The following is a 21,633-nucleotide window of genomic DNA, read 5'->3' as shown; positions in this document are numbered from 1 at the left end:
TGGTTTAACTTAGATATAACAACAAAAAGGCATCCGGTGACACTGAAACACCACAGGGAGTAAAACTACTAATCAGGCATTACATTTACTGCACTACAATATAAAAGTCTTGGATGCATCCTTCCCCCTTACTTGCATCAGACTGAAGAAATTCAAATAATCAAAAGCATACCTTCGACTTTTTCTTTGGAAGATTCTTTAGGATGCGTTTGGTGGCCGGAGGTAGTTCACCATTATTGACTTTAGGCTTTAAAGCCTCGTCCATAGTAGAATATCCGTCCGGATTCTGCCTGGTTTTAAATGCTTTTGTAAAGTCCTGGTCAGTCTCAGCTGATTCTTTTCTGTCCTCAAGATTATGTTGAGGCGGTTTGATTTGAGAAACCAAAGGCAGAGAAAGAGGGGAGGGACTAATGGTCGATTCATTGGCGGCATCTTTACTACCACCCACAGTGCAGTCTGTACCACTCTTTGTCACACCCTCCGTAGCCGATTCGTATTCAGGAAAGGTTGCATCAACTGCTTCCTGCGTTCCAAGCGAGGGTACTTTTTTCTGTTGTTTGGATGAAGTGTTATTTTGTTCAGTGGCTGCTTCCTCTTTGTGCCTCTTACTGGACCGAGGGGAACTCAGTAAACTAGACAGGAGGGATATCCTTTCGAATCGGGATGATAGCTTCCCAGGCTCCTCTCCATTGTTCTGCTCAATCGCTGGGGGCTCTTTGACTTCAGTTCTTCCTTTTTCCTCCTCAAGGAATTCCCTTTGGACTGTGGATGTGGAATTGACTGGCTTGTGTTTTTCCATGGTTCGCCCGTGCCGGTTAGTTGCATTTTGTTTTAACACCATTGCTGGAGACGGGTCCTTGAAACCTTTTCCGTTCTTTCTCAAGCCAAACTGGAATTCTTCGGGATCAAAAGTTTTCTCAAAATGATCCTCCCTAATGGCTGGCATTGCAAAAGGGGGAGATGGGGCCTTTTTATGTGGGTGCTTCTTAAGAGGCAGTGAGAAGGGAATGCCACCTGCCTTAATGCTGCTGATGAAATCCTCAAACTCGTCTGGTTCAAGAGATTCGTCTTCGCTGGCCGAGGCGTCTGGTTTCCTTCTATTGTCCTTTTTCTGTTTGTGATGATGTTCCACGTCTAACCAGCTAGATGGCGACTCCTCCTTTAGCTGAAGTCCCACAGGTGGACTCAAGGATTTCACTGCAGTGGCAAGAGGCGAGACGCCATTAAGTGGTGGTTTTATTGACTGCTGGGAAGCATTCAGCTTTTTAGCTTCTTTATTGGCATATAGTTCACGTGTTGTCCTTTTCTTTTCTTTGGTCTCTTTGGCCTTCTGATCAGATGGGCTTTGGAAACCATCAGTGACCGTGTCTTTTTGTTCACTGTCCTCAATCTGACTGGGCTTTAACTTTTGCTTCACAGTTATTTGCTCATCCTTTTGTTTAGACACTCTCTCAGTGACTTCTTTTAAATTAGCATTTTCTTTCATATCAATCTTACTGGCGTCTGTTGTACTTGTGAACAAGTTGGTCGGCATTTCAGAATCGCTGGCCATTTTCTCGGTAGGTTCTGCCAGTAACATTTTTGCTTTACTTTCTTGGTTAACTTCTGACAATTTGCAATCTGTGTACTGATGAGAGTTTTCATCCGGTGTGCTGATCTTCTCATGATCAGACGTGATGTTTACAGAGCACTCTTGTTTTTGGAAATGAACATGACTGGTTTCAGCACTGTCAATTACATCCCCAACTTCATCATTATTGGTGTCAGTTGGCGCTTCATCTTCCAAACGTTTTAATGGAGAATCATTTGATTGTTGAGAACTTTGAGTAGACGATATGTCACAAAGTTGGCTTTCCAGTGCTTTTTCAGAATTTAATGCTTTTGCTGTATTGGCAATTTCATCATGGTTGCCAACACTCTTAAGTTGTACTCCAACAGGCTCAGTTTCACCTTGGCTAATCACCTCAGAGTTGGAACTCTCATTCCCTAAACTTTTAATTGATGAGGCATTTGTTTCACCATCTTTATTAAACTCAACTGTCTTTATTTCCTGTTGATTCCCCCTTTTAACATAACTGTGCTTGTCCTGAATTTCATTTTGACTCCTGGCTATCCCATCCTGAGTTAGCGGTACATTACATGATAGTTCTTTCCCCATTGGCTGCTGGGATTCCTTAGCTGCACTAGTAGCTTCCTTCGAAGAATCCTTAATAGCTTCTTGGGAATCCAACGTCTTGGTTGTACTTCCACACGCAGTAGTTATTTGTTCTGCCTTCTGTGCTTGACTCTTGTACTTTTCGGCGGTTTTGACTGTTTGTATTTCCTCCTCTGCGGTCAGCGGTAAAGATTCATTTTCTGATGTTAGTTGGGTTGATTCATTTGGCATGGTGACGTCTTTGTCTGCTTTGCTCTCTGTGCTGAATGCCTTGAGCTCCCCGATGCACTTGCTGCCCATCACTGCTGTGTCATTCAGCTTTTCACTTGACTTTGATTCTTTTTCCTCCTTTTTAGACTCTTGTATTTGTGAAAGGGGCTCTTTGTCCAGCTGACTTTCAACATTCTTGGAGGCCTCATAAACAGCTTCATTCTCTGTGTCCGCTGGTTTCGTGCCGACCTCTTCTTTGCTTTTCTCCCCTCCTTTAGCATTTTGTATAGAATCTGTGGCCAATGCTGATGGCAACACATTTTCATTCGTTGTATTTGTAATTTGATCCACAATGACTTTAAAATCCTTGATCTTGTCAGTGGTGTTTAAAGAAATTGAAGGTGTCGCTGAAACAAAATTTTCCAGCTCAGAATCATGGTCTTTTGAAACGAATTCAGTTGGCGCTACATTTGCATTTTCTTTAGCTGGTTCAATGGGAGCGCCTTCCTGGTGAGAGGGTATAATGTTGTCACATTGATGGATGTCATCCCAGGAAGGGTTCACAGAACTATCCATTACATTACCTGGAGATGCATTAACACCCTGAGCTATCACGACTGAATCTTCTTCCTTTTCCAGTTTTGTGTCATTTGTGAGCTGGGCTGTCTCTGAAAATACCTTGTCCGTTACATTTTCGGTTTGCAATTCCATTGCAGTACTGTCACATTGGGGATGAGATGCATTTTTTGTTGAATGCTCTGGTTTCAATTGTTGGAGTGCTTCATGCTCTTCTCCTGGCCTATTAATCTCAGAACTGAGGACCGCCTTGGCCGGTGTTACCTCAGCTATTGCATCTTTTATTGGTTTAACTTTGTCTTCAAGTTTTACTGTAACCACTGTTTCCCTTTCTTTGATTATCTGAGTCTTTGAAATGCTTCCTTTAGGACTGTTATTGAGGGCCTCTTCAAGCCCCTGTGACTCTCTTGTTTTCCCTTTGGTTTCACGGGCACAAGAATGATCTGTGAATGTCACACTGGGCTCTTTCTTGTGAGACACAGATTTAAGATGAAGTGTATCCACAGCAGTACTGTCTTTCGAATGATCTGCCTCCACACTGTCTGCAGATTTGTCAGCTGTCTCTGTACTGCTGTTCGGATGAACACTGTCCTCTTTGGGTATAAACATATTTGATGAATCACCGCTTGAAACATGTTGACTTTTCCTTGATTTATTATTGGCGGGGCTCCTCTGGCTTCTTGTCGGGAGCTTGCTTGGAGATGGGGGACCAGGACTATTTAATGGAGACTTCGGGTTTTGTTTGATAAACTTTGATTCTTTTTTATCTTGGTTGGTGACAAAAGGAGTGTCAGTGTCCTCATGGTGTTGTCTTGTTTTAAAGATGTGACTCAATTGTTTTGATAAGATGCCTCCTGTTGGGCAGAAACACACAAAAACACAGAGACACCGTCAAATGATAGACCCTCCACACGCTCCAACCCCTACCCAAATTTCAAGGAAAGATGTAATTTGTTGTGCATTTCATAAAGAATTTTTCTTGAATTGGGAAGAAAAAGTCATTTGCAGTTTTGACTGCTCGTCACAAGTAGTCGCCTTTGAACAACACATATATTGTACATGTATTCTGTGTTGAACATCACAAATAGAACCTGATTACACACATGTTGGCATGCAATAAGTGATGTCAGAGAGAAGGTGCACACAAACAGTTGTACACCTGATGAGCTAGCATTTCTCCACATCAAGACTTGAATCCAATCGTTCCAAATCCCAAATATTTACAGGAGAGCTACCGCAGCCCCAATATAACCGCTAACTGGTGAAGCAGAAAAGCTACAGGAGAGCTACCGCAGCCCCAATATAACCGCTAACTGGTGAAGCAGAAAAGCAGAAGTGATTCTCTGTAGAGGACCTAGCAAGTAGATTTTTTTCCTCTAAGCTTATTCTATAGCAACTACACAAGTATCAAAAACATGTAGTCTATCAATTAACCAGCATCAATCCAGTTGAACAATTAACCAGCATAAATGCAGTTAATATCCACTTTTTTATACAAAGCCAATTTCCACGGAACAAGAAACCTATGGACTCTAAGGGTTCTTTTACCTTTCTTGGGACTTCCAGGGGTAGGAGAGATATTGCTAGCAGCTCTTTCCTCACATGCTGCTGGTGGCTGGTCTGGGCACTTCTGGGCTTGTTTGTGTCTGTCTGTGTCTAATCGAGGAGAGGTAACTTTTCTGGAATTGCTTTCATTTGTTTTAGGTTGGTCATTATTGAACTTCTTAGTTGGAGATGAAACGGGCAGCCGGCTCTTTGGCATCATGGAAGCCTGTTTATCCTTATTGGACTGTCCTATTTTAAGATCCTCTTCCACTCCGTTTACTAAGTCCATATCCGTTGGATTTTCTTTCACAGGATCTGTCAATGGCCGGCAAAATGCTTTAGTAGGAGAACTGCCACCTGAGCGAATATTTATTTCCTTTTCCTCCTCAGAGCTTTGTTTTCTGAGACTTTTGGTTGTCGACACTAATGATTTAATAGATTCATTTGTTAGTCTCAGGGTTTTCTGTAGTTTGGGAATGGCTGAAGGGCCATCAGCTTCTGTTGTTTTATCTATTGAAGATGGTAATTTTATATCACCATCTGATATTTGCCTTTTGGGGATTCTCGACTTTGTGAGACCACTGGTGGATTTGTCTTTTAACGGTGTTATCGCAGGGACTGTTTTCTCATTGCTTTGTTGCTTTAGTGGCAGTAGATCACTGGGTCTTGTAACTTTAATGTCCTCTGTGGAGCCTTTAGCTTTTGTTGCCACATTTTTGGCCTTGTCTCCTGCTGCTGTTGCCGAGAGTCTTGCTATGCTTTCAGTGGTACGCCGGGTTTCAGCTGCTACTTTAACTCCTGCTTTAGTCGCTGTTGCCTGGTTATTCCCATTGCCTCTTATTCCAGATACCCCGGGTTGTAGTTTTGCTCTGTGCATATCAGGGGTTGCGAGGCTATCGTCGCTTTCAGATGTCTGAGAGACGTTGTTTTGTTGAATTAAAACCTCAGATGTGTTTCTGTCTCCAGTTTCATCGTATGCTGTGAATGGCGTTGTGTCTGCATGTCTGTTTGCATCAGCGTTGTGGTTTTGAAGCCGTAGCAATCTGCAAATAATGAGAAGAATACATGAGTAGATGCATCAGGAGGGAAATACAGGTTACAAGTTACACGGGAGCCCCTGGGAGCCCAAGGTTCACAATAGACACCTGCATTATCACAAAGACAATAAATAAATAAAGAAATAGTCAACCTATAGGTGTTATATTCTATTTATCATATAATGAAAATAATCTGCCCCAATGAGCAAGGGAATGATATGCTTACAAAAATTACAAAGCTTAATCAGACAAAAGCTGATGGCCTCACGTCTGTCTGCACGATAACTCAAAAGGAACGAGATACTGTATAACAGAGGTGTCAAACTCATTTTTGTCGCAGGCCACATTGTAGTTACGCTTTGCCTTGGAGGGCCGTTATGAATTTTGGGAAACCATCTAGATGTTTAATCACCTCCACATATTACATGCATAGCACACAACAAATTGATGAATAACTAATTTTAAAGTCAGAAGTCAAGAATAATGACAGTTGTCGTGGCTTGCACCTGACAATTTGAAATTTTGGTTCAGACTTTAGCAGGCATCATCGAACTTGACAAGCTTGATTTGCTTTCGCGGGCCACATTAAATTATGTGGCGGGCCAGATCTGGCCCCGGGCCTCGACTTTGACACCAGTGCTGTATAAGGACGCAGGTGCGATGAAACAAAGAAAAGAAAGGAAAACTATTTTCTTAATTTCTGATGTGCATTTTGTTATTGTTGCAGCGCTTTAAATGCATATATCTGCATTTTTTATTTACATTTCGGTTAGCAGTGCAGAATTGTGATGTCACTGGTAACCAAGAAGACTGAGGTGGCGACTATGAAATCTTCATACCATTTCATCTCTGCTACTCGCAATAGGGTTGCTTGTGTATGATGCCATTGCAAATGATTGACTACGAACTTAGACAGCCTCACTCATTTGGTGAATCTGAAATAAGTAATTTTGTAAATATCGGAGAAATATTTATACACCTTTTTAAAAGCTGTTTAGAACTTGAACCGTAGTACATTTTCGTATAAGGAAAAACAATAGTAGAGGTATTTTGATGGAGAAATTCATTTTTTTCACGCATCAAAAAGAATATACATTTGATCAACCACAAACCTGGCAAAAGAACCGCCCTGCACGGTATATTAATCAGACATTCTTCAGGCAAACCTATTTACCTGTATCAGTGTCTGTGCACATTCTTTAAAATTGTAATGTAACAAATTAAGTGAGCTGTAGTCGCAGGTTGTCAAATTTTGTAATGACTAACTTACTCAGTGGGAGAAGATGAACCAAGACACGCATCGGAATGGTGATGATTTACACTCAAGTTGCAGAGTACAAGAATCATGTTAATGTAATTGCATCAGAAATATTTGAAGCATGAAATGTTTTAAAACTGGCACCACTCTGTATAATTAGACGCTCACAATATAAATATTTCAGCGCTTCAGTCATTGCGTGTTCGCTGGTACAATAGCACATGGGAATCCTTAGATCAGGTTGCACGAAGGGAGGCTGAACTCACCTGCTTTCTTTTTCTCCATTCAGAGGGACTTTTCAAAAAGAGACCATAAAAAAAAAAAGCAGATACTCACAGGGTCGTCTTTGACTGCCCAGAAGTCTTTGAACTGGAATCTTGCTTGTTCCCTTCCAGGCTTGGCGCTGGGCTACCATGCACTTCTTTAGCCACAACCTTGGGCTTTGAAGGCAGATTCACAGTCTTGCGTGTAACACAAGTCTCTTTTGACCCTTGTTTCTCCTTAAGTGGGTGTTTCTTTGAGTCTGTGCCAGTGTTAGGCTCCTCCGACTGTCGTAAAGTAATTTGCAAATCTCCGGTAGTTGGCGTTGAGGACGACAACTCTGACAAGCTGATCGTGGTGCCTGTATTCCCTTGAGTAATGGACTCATCCTCAGGAAATACTGTGACAGGTATGGCCAGCACGGCAGGCGAAAGTGGTATGAAACACTCCTCCTCCTTCTCCTCCTCCATCCCAACGTCCCTCATGTCCTCCCTCCCATTTCTCTCCTCCTCTACGAGGTGAGTATCTACTAATATGGCTGTGAAGAGGTGAGCAGGAGATTCACTAGTTGGGACTTGGTTTCCTTCTGGTGAATGGCTTTGTGCTGAATTTTCCCTGTCGACATCTGGAGCACGCTCACGAGTCGAGATGAGGTTTGTCGGGGTTGACTGAGAGCTCAATGTTATTCCCTTTAGGGATGTGCTGTGGATATATTCTCCAACTTTAACTGATGTTTTTGTTGTCGCTACACTTATGGAAGTTAAGTTAGGTGACTTAGGGCCTGCAGCATTGTTGGGAAAGGGAATCTGAACTGTTGGCAAGTTGGATGGCTTTTTAAGAGCACCCAAAGTCCATCTTTCTGCCTTCTGCATTGTGACATCGTCCAAATTCATCTGCAGCCTTTTGCTGACCTCATCCACCACTGACTCGGCAAATCCCACCTCTGAATTTGGATCAGAACAAAGTGGCAAAGTGGTGGTTGAAAAGTCCAGAGCAGTGGGAGTCACATTCCCCGAATTCCTTTGACTACCGCACACAGGAACCTCCCGCACACTGTTGGAGCCACTGCTGTTGGAGTCTGCAAATGGAATATCTGCCCCATCAGTCAAAAGAGAGACCACACTCGAGGCACTGGGGCTGGAGCCTTGGCTGAGGGTATCTCCAATCTCCACTCCTGCTCGGGGTTCAGTCTTGGGCGGCTTGTCATTTTTTCGCGAGGGAGTGGGAGTCTTTGAGCCATCTTCCTGTTTCAGTGGGGATGAATTTGAAGACACGGCGGAGGTGGGCGAACCTGGGCAACTTGCATCGACCAAAGTGTTTAAAGTCTCATTGCCTCGGCTCTTCCTTTTCTTGGGTTTGAAGAAGTGACTGAGACGATCCAACACACCCCGTTTTTCTTCTGAATTCTGACAAAGGACAGACAAGATGCAGACACAAGATAAATGTCCAAGTGATGACAGCGGCAACACACCCATGTTGTCTTTAGATTACAGTATCTAAAAGCAAAAATTCAACAAGTAAATAATAAAATAGAGTTTTCTGTTTTTAAACAAAATATTCTGCCAATTTGAAAAACAGATCAATATTTCAGACAACTGTTTTATTTACATTTTACGTGTACGTAATATAAAATCAGTAAACAATGTAGTTCAAGTATGACGACTTGAATTTATTTACATTGTTGTTTTGGATACCTTTTCTCCAAAATAAACATCGACACCCAAAGACAACAGCCAAGCTGAGATAAATAATTAACTTAGTAGTTATGGGGAGCAAAATATGAGAACCTTGTTGTATGTTCAATTCTTCAAACTAAACTGAATGTACTTTAATAATTTTGTTGAAATGTAATTCTTTAAATTATGAAATCCCAACTAAACATTACTATCCGAGTAATCATATATAGATTATGAAACTGTGCAAGTGTATGTTTAGTTTATGCATCATTTCATTTTAAATTTAAAGCAGAGCCCTGTTAGAGGCAACAGCTGTGACGAAAATGGGACCGGTAATAATCCCATTTCTGACTGTGATGCCAATTATTCACAACCCTATGAGGAGAGTGTAAGAAAATCAAGTTACATACCATTTGACTAGCTGGAATAGTTATTTGCAGATTAAGTTGGAATACATTCAACCAGCACAGACAATCTTCTTTAGAATCATTCCCAAAACAGCTGTCATAGGAACCATCTCAACATGTAGTTAGTCCTGCCGCGTATGAGTGACAACAAACAGCTCTGTGAGCAGAGTGCCTGTCTTGAGGGCATGTCCATTTGCATTTGCAGCAACGTTGTGAAAGCATTGATGAAAATGGCGTCTCGCATGGCAAACGAGCAATTTGCAGTACGAGAAAACTAAATGGGTGTGGAAAAGAGGGAAACCCCACCCTTCCTCAGCTTGAGGGGACCGCATGATATCTTTTTTCTAGTCTCTATCATTTGTTCCGCAACAAAAATCTATGTCGATCTTGCTCTTTCAACATGGAATTCAAACACCAATTGCTAGGGGTGTGTCACAACGGTTTTGACATTTCTGGAATTAAAAATGAAAAAAAAAAACACCTTTGGTACACCACGGTGCTAAATGTTACCACAATTTGACTAAACAAACAGCAACTCATGGCTGGGATTTCCTGTTCATGTTTAAACAGAATTAAAAAAAACACCCATGTGACCTCTGTTAGATGTTGAATTTAATTTTTTCCCCCATTTTTGCTACCCACTCTAACACTGTACTGTGCCTCCTAATTTTTTCTGCCACTCACTCAATCCTCCACATGGAAAAACATATTTCATCTTTGCAGTGAGCATTTAATAACAGCTACTTGTTGTTCCCCGTAGCTCAAAAAATGTTATACTGTACCGCTAATGCCTCTACTTATACTGATTCATGAGCATTGGTCAACTTGAGATAGGAGGAGATTTTATATGACAGAGTGCTTCAAGACAAGCTTTCTTCAACCCAGATATGCAACAGCGCACAGACAAACCCTCGCATTGACTGACACACACGCGCACGCACGCACACACAGACACACACGCACACACACGCACACACACGCACACACACAAACGCACGCACGCACGCGCGCACACACACACACACACACACACACACACACACACACACACACACACACACACATACCGTTTTATGCTCAATCAAAGTACTGTCTCTCAAAGTTCAAAGGAAAGCTTGAGCTGAATCAAATGATTCACATGTAAAAATGAGTGTTTTTTTTCCATCGGCAACAGCAATGCAGAGGTGGGACAAGGTGGAAGAGCAGGTTTTTCAGGTTCAGGTCGTGATATAGCCCAGGGGAAATGACATCCCACGGGATAATATTCATCTTGTCTCGCACCGGATACTATGTATGTTTGGTTATCTGACATGTTAGCTTGCGACCCCTGCCGGCAGAAATGAGTTAGGACTGCCTAAAAGTGACGATAAGAATCAGGATTTAAAAAGAACATGTGGTGACAAATAATTGAGCGAGTCAGGCAGAATAATTATACAGAACTACATTAGAGACCAATGGTATGCAGTAACAGCGCTGTAATTTGATTCAGCAGACAGGTGTGGATTTGATTAGGTGCCAAGTGCAGCAAAATGCAAATAAGCTTGCAACATTTGCTGGTCAGTAGAAACTAAATCAAGCCAATGCAAAAAGCAATGCAATCAATTCGACATTGTAAAGTTAATCAGCAGCCACCTTGTTTTTATAGTGCAATTATTCTAGTCGAGGTCATACCAGATGTGCAAGATTGAACTGGACTTTCGCTAGACTGGAGTTTCTCTAGTGTCTACAAATGGTTGACCGCATTATTAGAAACAACAGCGCAATGCAGTCCAACTGAACTGCAACCTCAAATATTCTGTAAAATTCCAGTTTAAGATGTCCTCGTCGTCTTGATTTTATCACTCTCACTTGTTTCACTGCACTGGCTTCATTAAAATGAGGACAAGTCAGTCAGTCAATAAGGAATGTTCACCCTAAAATGTAGAGGATAGCAGTTCTAATTATGCATCAATATCAAACTCAGAAACCAAACTTGAAACGGAACAATGCAAATCACAGCAGGTATCAGGACAGGAATAGGATGTCCACGCATTTTGAATTTGATGGACACGGATTAACACTGACCTTGAAGTACTTGGATGGCGAAGTGGAACCTCCTTGCTGAGGCATGTTGAAGTAGATCATGGAGTTGGAGTCAGAACGAAGGTCCCAGTCCGATTCAGTCTGGAATGAGTACGCTGTTGAAACACTCATTTGGTCGTAGCTCCTGGTAATAAAGCGAGGCGGGAAAGAGAAATGGGTTTGGGGAGGTGCAGGGGGGCAAAGGATATGAGGTCATTAGCTTTTTTTCCCCCCTCTCTCACTGTTCAGTGGATCTTGACAAAAGATTTCACTCAGGCTTTGCTGCTACAGTATGTGCCACTGAATAATGATTCATGTTCCCAAGTTTGGCAAGTTTTGTGTTGCCATGTGCAATGATATTTAATTGTTTTAACTCTGCCGGCCTGGATCTTTCTGCATTTGAGGAGGGTTTAAATGTAAAAAAGAAAGAAAGAGAAAAAGAAAACTAAAACTAAAGGAGAGGCACAACATGACCCTTGGCGGGCAACATCAAAGTAGGGTACCGCGTTCGCCGAGCAATTAGAGGGCCATTGTGGATTCTGGCTCATGCGTGAGACATGAGAAGCTTTTATCTGCTGCTGCAGACTGTGTTTTACCACAAAATCAGATTCACACTCTAATAATGTGTTGTGCTAAATGAAAATAATAAAACATACTCATGTGATAAAGCATTACTGTCCATCTACATTCATTTTGGGTCAAGTCTGATTGGAATTTTTTTAGACAAGATACACGTGAAAAGAAAAGATAAAAACAAAAACTCAGAGCCAAGACAGGAATCGGCAGTAAGGCACTTTCTCCACAAGGGGGCAGAAGCAGGGTGTTTTTCAACTCACCATGAGCAGTTAACTAATTGATCGTGGCTTTTTAGTGTACAATATTTTGAGTGAGGAATGATAGTTATCCTGAAAACTTCCAATCACCTCGCAGTTAATATGCAAAGAGGTTTAAAAAAAACATTAAAAAATTTTTAAAAAATTGTCAGTCAGGGTTCTGCCTTGTTTTGCATACCAAAAGCAGAAGAGGAGATAGAGTGTATCATCCTAACATTCTTTGTATGGTTGAGCTGCTCAGTGAACTAGGCACACCTCACTTCACCCATGAAATGGATGGCACATTTTGCTCAAATGTAGGCTCTTTTTTTATTCCAGCATGTACTGTATGTACAGTATGTGGCCCAGTGCACAAAGCAAGGTGCATAAAGACATAAGATGAGCTTGTTGCGGAAGTACCTGAGAACACAGACTATCAGCAAGCATATTTTACATCACTGCGATTTTGAGCCAGGTTTGGATTGACCACACAAACGTTTTCTCAAAACATTCCACAGACACACTCCGAATACTTACGGCAAGGCTTATCGATTTAGTCTACATAAAGTTTACAGTAACTGATTCAATTGTGGTGAGTCTAATGTGGTAATTACGTGTATAGTATTCCACAGCATGGACTGATCATTGCGAAATATGTACGTTTTGAGTGTCTCTGCATCTGGCATTAGGGTGTTCCTCTGTAGATATCCTCAGCATGTGAAATTACTTAGAACTTAACGTGGAGTTAACGCCAAGTTATCGCTGCAAAAACATACGGATGTACTCTTCGGAGTCACGGTGAATCCATGCCTTTATTTTGCACAGGTGGTCAATTTTGTATTTTACTGAAAAGAACAAAGAAGGCCAGCACTGATTTAACCTCACTGATGGTTAATCATTGAAGAAACTCATGATTACATTAAGGCACTGCAGACTACTTCACAACTCAAAATGAGTCCCAATATTAGAAACGAGCACATGGTGGGGTCAGACAAAAACAGGTCTTTGAATCAATTAAAAATTATGAGGGGAAGAGTCACAGGTTGCGTAAACTTTAACACTGCCGGATTAATTGAAGTCTGTATTTCCAAAGAGCGTGACCTATGCAATCGTACAGTGTGTCATTCTAAAAGTAATACTATTCAATGCGTCCCCATTTCAAGCCAACCCCTGAACTTGCTTCAACACATGTGAGTAAAATCTACCTTTCTGTCAACACTCGCACAAACCCGCCCCAACTTGTCTGAACTTTGTCATTGCAGAGCACACAATAAGACTTCTTTTTAGTACATAACACAAGAAAAGTTCATGTGTAATGTTCACTGAAATGGCACAGATGCACAAAGTGCCTTTTACAATCTGAAAAATAGGTAGACACCTTTGCAGGGAATTCCATAGCACAGAGATCTAAATGAAACAACAGCAACTGAGAAAAGAAACATTGAACGCAGGGCAAGGGCCAGGATCAGTGTTGAAGACCTGCAATTCTTTGAAGCCCCCCCGCCCCCTCCGGCCCCCCCAGTGATGTTCTGTATGCATGACCTCATGCTGCAAACTTTGCATGCATAGAAGGGCCAACTACAAAAGCCAAATGAAAAGGTAGTGACTCTTTACTGCTGCTACTTCTCCTTAACAGTTTTACTGGTACAATGGACAAATGCTGTAAATTTAAAAATGAATTGTGGGAATCACTTCACCAGTTTATTTTGATTGAGGGCTATTAAATCATTTCCCATGAATAATACGCAGATTTCTTTTTCTCGAAAATTAGAAACAAAAATCCAAGATCTCCCCCATTGCACAACTGTTGATAAAATTACAATCATTTTACCCATTCTACAGACATTTACGAGTACCTTAAAGGAGTACTGAAAGTCCAGCATGATATTTAATGTCTAATGTTACAAATGTCCATCCATCCATCCATCCATCATCTACCGCTTATCCGGGGCCGGGTCGCGGGGGCAACAGCTTTAGCAGGGAAGCCCAGACTTCCCTCTCCCTAGCTACTTCTTCCAGCTCTCCCCGGGGGATCCTGAGGCGTTCCCAGGCCAGCTGGGTGACATAGTCTCTCCAGCGTGTCCTGGGTCTTCCTCTGGGTCTCCTCCCGGTGGGACATGACCGGAACACCTCACCGGGGAGGCGCTCAGGAGGCATCCGAATCAGATGCCCAAGCCACCTCATCTGGCTCCTCTCGATGTGGAGGAGAAGCGGCTCGACTCTGAGCCCCTCCCGGATGACTGAGCTTCTAACCTTATCTCTAAGGGAGAGCCCGGACACCCTGCGAAGAAAACTCATTTCAGCCGCTTGTATCCGGGATCTCGTTCTTTCGGTCACGACCCATAGCTCGTGACCATAGGTGAGGGTTGGGACGTAGATCGACCGGTAAATTGAGAGCTTCGCCTTTTGGCTCAGCTCCTTCTTCACCACGACAGACCGATACAACGTCCGCATCACAGCAGACGCTGCACCGATCCGCCTGTCGATCTCCCGCTCCCTCCTACCCCCACTCGTGAACAAGACACCAAGATACTTGAACTCCTCCACTTGGGGTAAGATCTCCTCCCCGACCCGGAGGGGGCACTCCACCCTTTTCCGACTGAGGACCATGGTTTCAGATTTGGAGGTGCTGATTTTCATCCCAACCGCTTCACACTCGGCTGCGAAACGCTCCAGTGAGAGTTGGAGAGCCCCGTTTGAAGGAGCCAACAGCACCACATCATCTGCAAAAAGCAGGGATGAAATACTGAGGCCCCCAAAACGGACCCCCTCAACGCTTCGGCTGCGCCTAGAAATTCTGTCCATAAAGGTTATGAACAGAATCGGCGACAAAGGGCAGCCTTGGCGGAGTCCTACCTCCACTGGAAACGATTCCGACTTACTGCCGGCAATGCGAACCAAACTCTGACATCGGTGGTATAGTGACCGAACAGCCCGTATCAGGGGGTTCGGTACCCCATACCCACGAAGCACCCCCCACAGAACTCCCCGAGGGACACGGTCAAACGCCTTCTCCAAGTCCACAAAACACATGTAGACTGGTTGGGCGAATTCCCACATACCCTCAAGGACCCTGCTAAGGGTGTAGAGCTGGTCCACTGTTCCACGGCCGGGACGAAAACCACACTGCTCCTCCTCAATCTGAGGCTCGACTTCCTGACGGACCCTCCTCTCCAGCACCCCTGAATAGACCTTACCAGGGAGGCTGAGGAGTGTGATCCCTCTGTAGTTTGAACACACCCTCCGGTCCCCCTTTTTAAAAAGAGGGACTACTACCCCGGTCTGCCAATCCAGAGGCACTCTCCCTGTTGTCCATGCGATGTTGCAGAGGCGTGTCAACCAGGACAGCCCCACAACATCCAGAGCCTTGAGGAACTCCGGGCGGATCTCATCCACCCCTGGGGCCTTGCCACCGAGGAGCTTTTTAACCACATCGGTGACTTCAACCACAGAGATAGGAGAGCCCACCTCAGAGCCCCCGGGCTCTGCTTCCTCCAAGGAAGGCGTGTTGGTGGAGTTGAGGAGGTCTTCGAAGTACTCTGCCCACCGGTTCACAACGTCCCGAGTCGAAGTCAGCAGCGCCCCATCCCCACTGTACACAGTGTTAGTGGTGCACTGCTTCCCCCTCCTGAGACGTCGGATGGTGGACCAGAATTTCCTCGAAGCCGTCCGGAAGTCGGCTTCCATGGCCTCACCGAACTCTTCCCACGCTCGGGTTTTTGCCTCGGCGACCACCGAAGCCGCGGCCCGCTTGGCCAATCGATACCCGTCAGCTGCCTCTGGGGTCCCACAGGCCATAAAGGCTCGATAGGACTCCTTCTTCAGCTTGACGGCATCCCTTACTGCTGGTGTCCACCAGCGAGTACGGGGGTTGCCGCCACGACAGGCACCAACCACCTTACGGCCACAACTCAGATTGGCCGCCTCAACAATAGAGGCACGGAACACGGTCCACTCGGGCTCAATGTCCCCCGCCTCCCCCGGAACATGGGAAAAGCTCTGTCGGAGGTGGGAGTTGAAACTCCTTCTGACAGGGGATTCCGCCAGACGCTCCCAACAAACCCTCACTATACGTTTGGGTCTGCCAGGACGGACCGGCATCTTCCCCCACCATCGGAGCCTACTCACCACCAGGTGGTGATCAGTTGACAGCTCCGCCCCTCTCTTCACCCGAGTGTCCAGAACATGCGGCCGCAAATCCGATGATACAACAACAAAGTCGATCATCGAACTGTGACCTAAGATGTCCTGGTGCCAAGTGCACATATGGACACCCTTATGTTTGAACAAGGTGTTCGTTATGGACAATCCGTGACGAGCACAGAAGTCCAATAACAAAACACCACTCGGGTTCAGATCGGGGGGGCCGTTCCTCCCAATCACGCCCCTCCAGGTCTCACTGTCATTGCCCACGTGAGCATTGAAGTCCCCCAGCAGAACAAGGGAGTCCCCAGCAGGAGTACTCTCCAGCACACCCTCCAAGGACTCCAAAAAGGGTGGGTATGCTGAGCTGCTGTTTGGTGCATATGCACAAACAACAGTCAGGACCCGTCCCCCCACCCGCAGGCGGAGGGAGGCAACCCTCTCGTCTACCGGCGTGAACCCCAATGTACAGGCACTGAGCCGGGGGGCAATGAGTATGCCCACACCTGCTCTGCGCCTCTCACCGTGAGCAACTCCAGAGTGGAAGAGAGTCCAACCCCTCTCGAGAGAACTGGTACCAGAACCCAGGCTGTGTGTGGAGGCAAGTCCGACTATATCCAGTCGGAAATTCTCTGCCTCACACACCAGCTCAGGCTCCTTCCCTGCCAGAGAGGTGACATTCCATGTCCCAAGAGCTAGCTTCTGCAGCCGAGGATCGGACCGCCAGGGTCCCCGCCTTTGGCTGCCGCCCAGCTCACATTGCACCCGACCCCTTTGGCCCCTCTCATGGGTGGTGAGCCCATGGGAAGGGGGACCCACGTTGCCTCTTCGGGCTGTGCCCGGCCGGGCCCCATGGGTGTAGGCCCGGCCACCAGGCGCTTGCCAACGAGCCCCACCTCCAGGCCTGGCTCCAGAGGGGGGCCCCGGTGACCCGCGTCCGGGCAAGGGAAACCTTGGTCCATATATTTTGTTCATCATAAGGGGTCTTTGAGCCGTGCTTTGTCTGGCCCCTCACCTAGAACCTGTTTGCCATGGGTGACCCTGCCAGGGGCATAAAGCCCCAGACAACTTAGCTTCTAGGATCATTGGGACACACAAACCCCTCCACCACGGTAAGGTGACGACTCACGGAGGGGTGTTACAAATGTATGTAATATATTTCATTTCGTTTGTTTATTGAACATAAAACATATCCAGTAATAATTTGACAGAAAGTAAGGTAGGTAAAATAGTAAAAAGGAAAGAGAAATCAGTCATCATTCAACATAATTACTATGTTCAAGGGAGTAGGAAGACGTAAAAAAAAACGTATCTAGTCCTACCCCATGTTATGTGTTTAAATATAAATAGAATCTGATTCAGAATCTGCTGTACTTGCATTGAGGATTGTGTTTTTTTGCATAAAAACTCCCTCTATTCACTGAACTGCTTTAACTAATGCGATGTAGCAAAACCAGCTAAACACCGGTCAACAGCTCTTCATCTTGCCATTATAAACAGGAAGTTGAAACAGTCATTGAGTGCCACAAACACACAGGTCTAACAGTTAATATAGACCACCTTCATGCATTTGAGAAAGGCAGTGAAAAGGAATCACATGCTCTCTCTCAAGGGTACATGATTGAATTTTTCTTGAGATTTTATAACATCCACTGTACAGAGAATTTGATTGGTCAATTATGCAAATCAAACAAGGAATTTACCTTCCCAGTTGTAACCCGCCCAGAGAAGCAAACTAAAACAAAATCAGAAGCATAGAATTGCTACTGTCTAGTCTGTATGATCTCAGATCAATGAGTAAATGGCCATTTTTAAAGAAAAAAAAACTAGGTAGCAATGTAAAACTCATTTGCATGTTGAAACTTGAGTTAGAGTTAAGACAATTAGCAAAGGTTCTGTCTCATTGCAAAATAAGTCACGAGACTTCCTGAATTGCTTCAGATAAGAGGAAAGCAGGCACCAATATGTCTGATAACAGTGAGGCCTCGGTGTTTGTTGAGAAAGTGCAAGTGTGTTTGGGAGTGCTTGGAAAATGACAGTTTGCCAGATGTTGGGTGTGTCTGAAACGCTGCACAGACTGCAGCCACTTCACTTCCCTTGGAATTAATAACCTACAGGAGAGCGGAAACTGAGCTAAAGTGTTCATAAAGACATTTCTTTTACAACTGTAAAAATGACACTGTATGCCAGTTTGCCGGTGACATGCAGCGAGCTATTGACTAAAATGCTGGCTAATATTGAATGCTGTTACTTGTTCATTTTCCTTGACCTCTTCTATCCTTCTTACGCCATCACCGCTTATGAGTTTATATTCATCACATAAGCCTCCATTCTCCAGCCCCTGTGAATGAATGTTTATCATTATAAGGAATAGAAGCTGGCTTTTTCTTCAGTCTGGTCATGCAAATCATTATTGCAACAGATAGTCATACGGAAATTAGAAATGTGCTCCTACCTATGTTTGCTAAATAAATCAAGCATACATATGACATCAACATACACTGTATGTTCAAATTGCGTCATCCGGTTAAATCCTTCTCATTAAAATAAATAAATATCCTATTTTTGGATTCTTACACGGGCATTTTTAAAAGCAAGGTGTGTGCACATTTGAGGTGGCTTCCCCGCTGACGCCCTCGTGATGCCCACGTGGTGCATTTTGGTGACGAGTGAGCGCTCATGCAATTTAACATAAACATAACATAACATAAAATACTGTTTATTACCGTTATAAAACACAACACATAAGGTCGGTTGGGTCTCGAAGTATGAAGCGATCACTAGCTTAAAACACGGAGACGTACTGATTGAGAATGAGTGGATCTGAGTGGACCCGAATAAATATTTACCCACAGCCCATTTTGGACACACTGGTAAGGGTTACTTACCCTTATTCACAATAATCTATATTAATTAGTCCATTTTCATCTTCCCAGGAACTGTAGTGATTGCTGACACTTTGTAAAACTCCTTTGATAGAAGCAATTGAGGAATTATGAAATGTGAAGTGAAAGTATTTGATGAGATCGCATACCCTTTCCAAAGCTATTCAAATGTTTTCTCAGGTGAATTATACTATTCGGACAATCCTTTAACAATGAGGCTTTTCTTCTGCTTCTAAAAATCCCAGTTGGACTGTGTAAAAAAACAAAACACTCCTCCTTATACAGGCCCAGATTTTTGCTTGTTGTGAATGCTTTGTTGTTCTATGTGTGAGAATATGATGTGCACACCTTCAAATACAGCAAGAGCATGTGTTTTTGATATGCCTGCCGTAAACCTTAAAGTTGCGGCATTATAGAGACCAGATGGTTCGAGGATCGTTGCCTACAATCTTCAAAGTTTTTTTGTGAATTCTGTAACATTATCTATTCAAAATATGATTTGAATGTTTTCATAGCCATCCCAAAAGCCAAAGATATTTTGTAAAGACACAAACCGAAAAAGATTTCTCATTGCTGTGTGCTACTCCAATCTGAGCAAGGAATCCAACAGATTGCCAAGAACAACGACTTGCACCTTTGTGATGTAACACAAATCCCACTCAAGCTGCTTCAAATGAAAACAAATACATTTGTTATTTTCTGATCATGCTGCACCGTTCTCAATGCTCGACATCAGCATCCAAACTGGAACATCTGCACCAGATGTTTCATCAAATAAAAAATAAAATAAAATCCACATCCCAAATTCACGCTCGAACCGAAAGATAATCAATTGAAGAGTTGGGATGAACACTGGCACTGAGCATTATGAAATTCACATTCATCCTCTTCCTATATGATGAGGCTTGTTTCATAAGCAGCAGTTAGTGCGGGATCATCCCGACAGCCATGTTGCCACATAGTTGAGTGTTTAAAAAAAGTTTGTATTCACTCTAGATCGTGCTGTGTGGAGAAATCCAGAAACACCACTCAAGAGGAAAGAAGAACACTCTACAACAAGTGAAAACCTGGCTGGAGAAAAACTCTATTCCAGCACAAGAACAAGCATGAAAGAAAGGTGATCCATTTGAAGGTTGATGAGATTACGTAGCTGTGAAAATAAAAACCAGTCAAAAACAACGGCATGAACAGTGCACACTGTTTCAGGTTAGAAATCACCCCACTCACTTGGGCTAAACATGTAATGTCAATGTCACATTTCACAAGCTGCTCACTGAGGCGATTGATTGCGTTCAATCAGCGCTATGTTTTCTAACATGTTCTGATTGCAGTACAAAAAAAAATACAAAATTGCAAAGAAGCTCAAAAATGTGTAAACGTCACTAAAATGTGAATAGAGAGCCACAGTTTGTCCAATTTAATGATAACCGAGGTTACACCAACAGGGGATTTCCTGCTTACAATAAAGCACGAGCAAAGCAAATCGTAGCTTTTCTAACAATCTGACCGGCATCCTGCTGACCAGGTGAATTTCTACAGAAAAAGAAAATATACATCAAGTGGAGGATGACCTGTTCCCGTTTCCTGACTGACCGTATGATAACAAAGACAGCTATTTATTGCAAACTGCAGAGTTATTACTAGGGGTGGGGTATAAATACTGATTCATCAAACCATTGCAATACTTTGACTTGCAATTCAATATCGATTCAGCAAATCCCCTGAATCGCAAATCAAACTGAAACGAAAGGCCGCATCCACATGCAAGGACCTTTGGCCGTACAGGGTTGTAAAACATATTTGAAGACTTGGATTATATGGATTTGTTGAAGTCAGCGGGGAGAGTACCTCTTTCATGGAACGCATGCCTGACCCCTACACGAGTATTGCCTTTTATTTCATTGAGAATAAAAACTATATACTGTTCAAGTCTTTCGATATTTTGTTATGTCCTTGTTTATCGTAGTCGCTTGTTATTGATAATATGTGTGTAGCCTGTACTATCGGAGACAAATTCCTTGTGTGTTCTATATACTTGGCCAATAAAGATGACTTATTCTGATATCAAGTGTACATGCACTTTTATTGCTTCAATACAGAGCTGTTGTCATATTTTTAACTTTTGTCCTCCATAAACTCAAATCCGACCTATGCATGCCCTTGACTCAAAGCCGACCAAAGTAACTGTTCACAAATATAATTTCACCAAGATTTAACAGAAAACCATAACCATAGAGGTTGATATGCAAATAAATATACATCCATATATTAGAAAAAGACTGAAAAGTTCTGTTGTCATGGCACCCAATTGAGGTAATACCGGCACCAGCACGTCTGCAAAGTTGTGAAGTGTGACAGTGTTGATATTTGACTTTAATTTAATCCCACTTGAAATTTGTGGTCATAGTAATAATTCTGACATGCAGACAGTGCATTTGTGACACGTGTCAATGATGTGTCGCATTTAGCACAAAACTCCAGCAAATGACCATGTTGAGGAGAAAATTATAGTTGCTTGGCTGAATACATACATCCAGTTCGTAACAAAAGTTGAAAACGGGGAATAGGAAAGCTCTCTACTTCATGTCAAGGGATAAGTGTTGGTGT

General features: G+C 43.4%; 1 protein-coding gene across 4 annotated transcripts in view; it reads right to left on the bottom strand.

The window, feature by feature from the left end:
• crybg1a (crystallin beta-gamma domain containing 1a) overlaps window positions 1-21,633 on the bottom strand; it is a 42,508-nt gene that overhangs the window by 12,349 nt on the left and 8,526 nt on the right. For 2 of the 4 annotated variants that reach the window (XM_052086661.1, XM_052086660.1), the window contains exons 2-5: window positions 11,190-11,331; window positions 7,118-8,448; window positions 4,490-5,529; window positions 173-3,795 (exon numbers count right to left, since the gene is read on the bottom strand). In XM_052086661.1, coding sequence (XP_051942621.1) covers window positions 173-3,795; window positions 4,490-5,529; window positions 7,118-8,448; window positions 11,190-11,331 — 6,136 coding nt within the window. Of the gene's footprint in view, window positions 1-172; window positions 3,796-4,489; window positions 5,530-7,117; window positions 8,449-9,128; window positions 9,288-11,189; window positions 11,332-12,022; window positions 12,125-21,633 lie in introns of those variants that run through there. The other 2 variants (XM_052086662.1, XM_052086663.1) reach the window with 2 other exon arrangements.

This window comes from Hippocampus zosterae, chromosome 14, assembly GCF_025434085.1.
Source record: "Hippocampus zosterae strain Florida chromosome 14, ASM2543408v3, whole genome shotgun sequence".
Taxonomy (NCBI): domain Eukaryota; kingdom Metazoa; phylum Chordata; class Actinopteri; order Syngnathiformes; family Syngnathidae; genus Hippocampus; species Hippocampus zosterae.
Note: the sequence above shows the minus strand (reverse complement) of the source record. Positions and strands in the feature narration are given on the sequence as shown.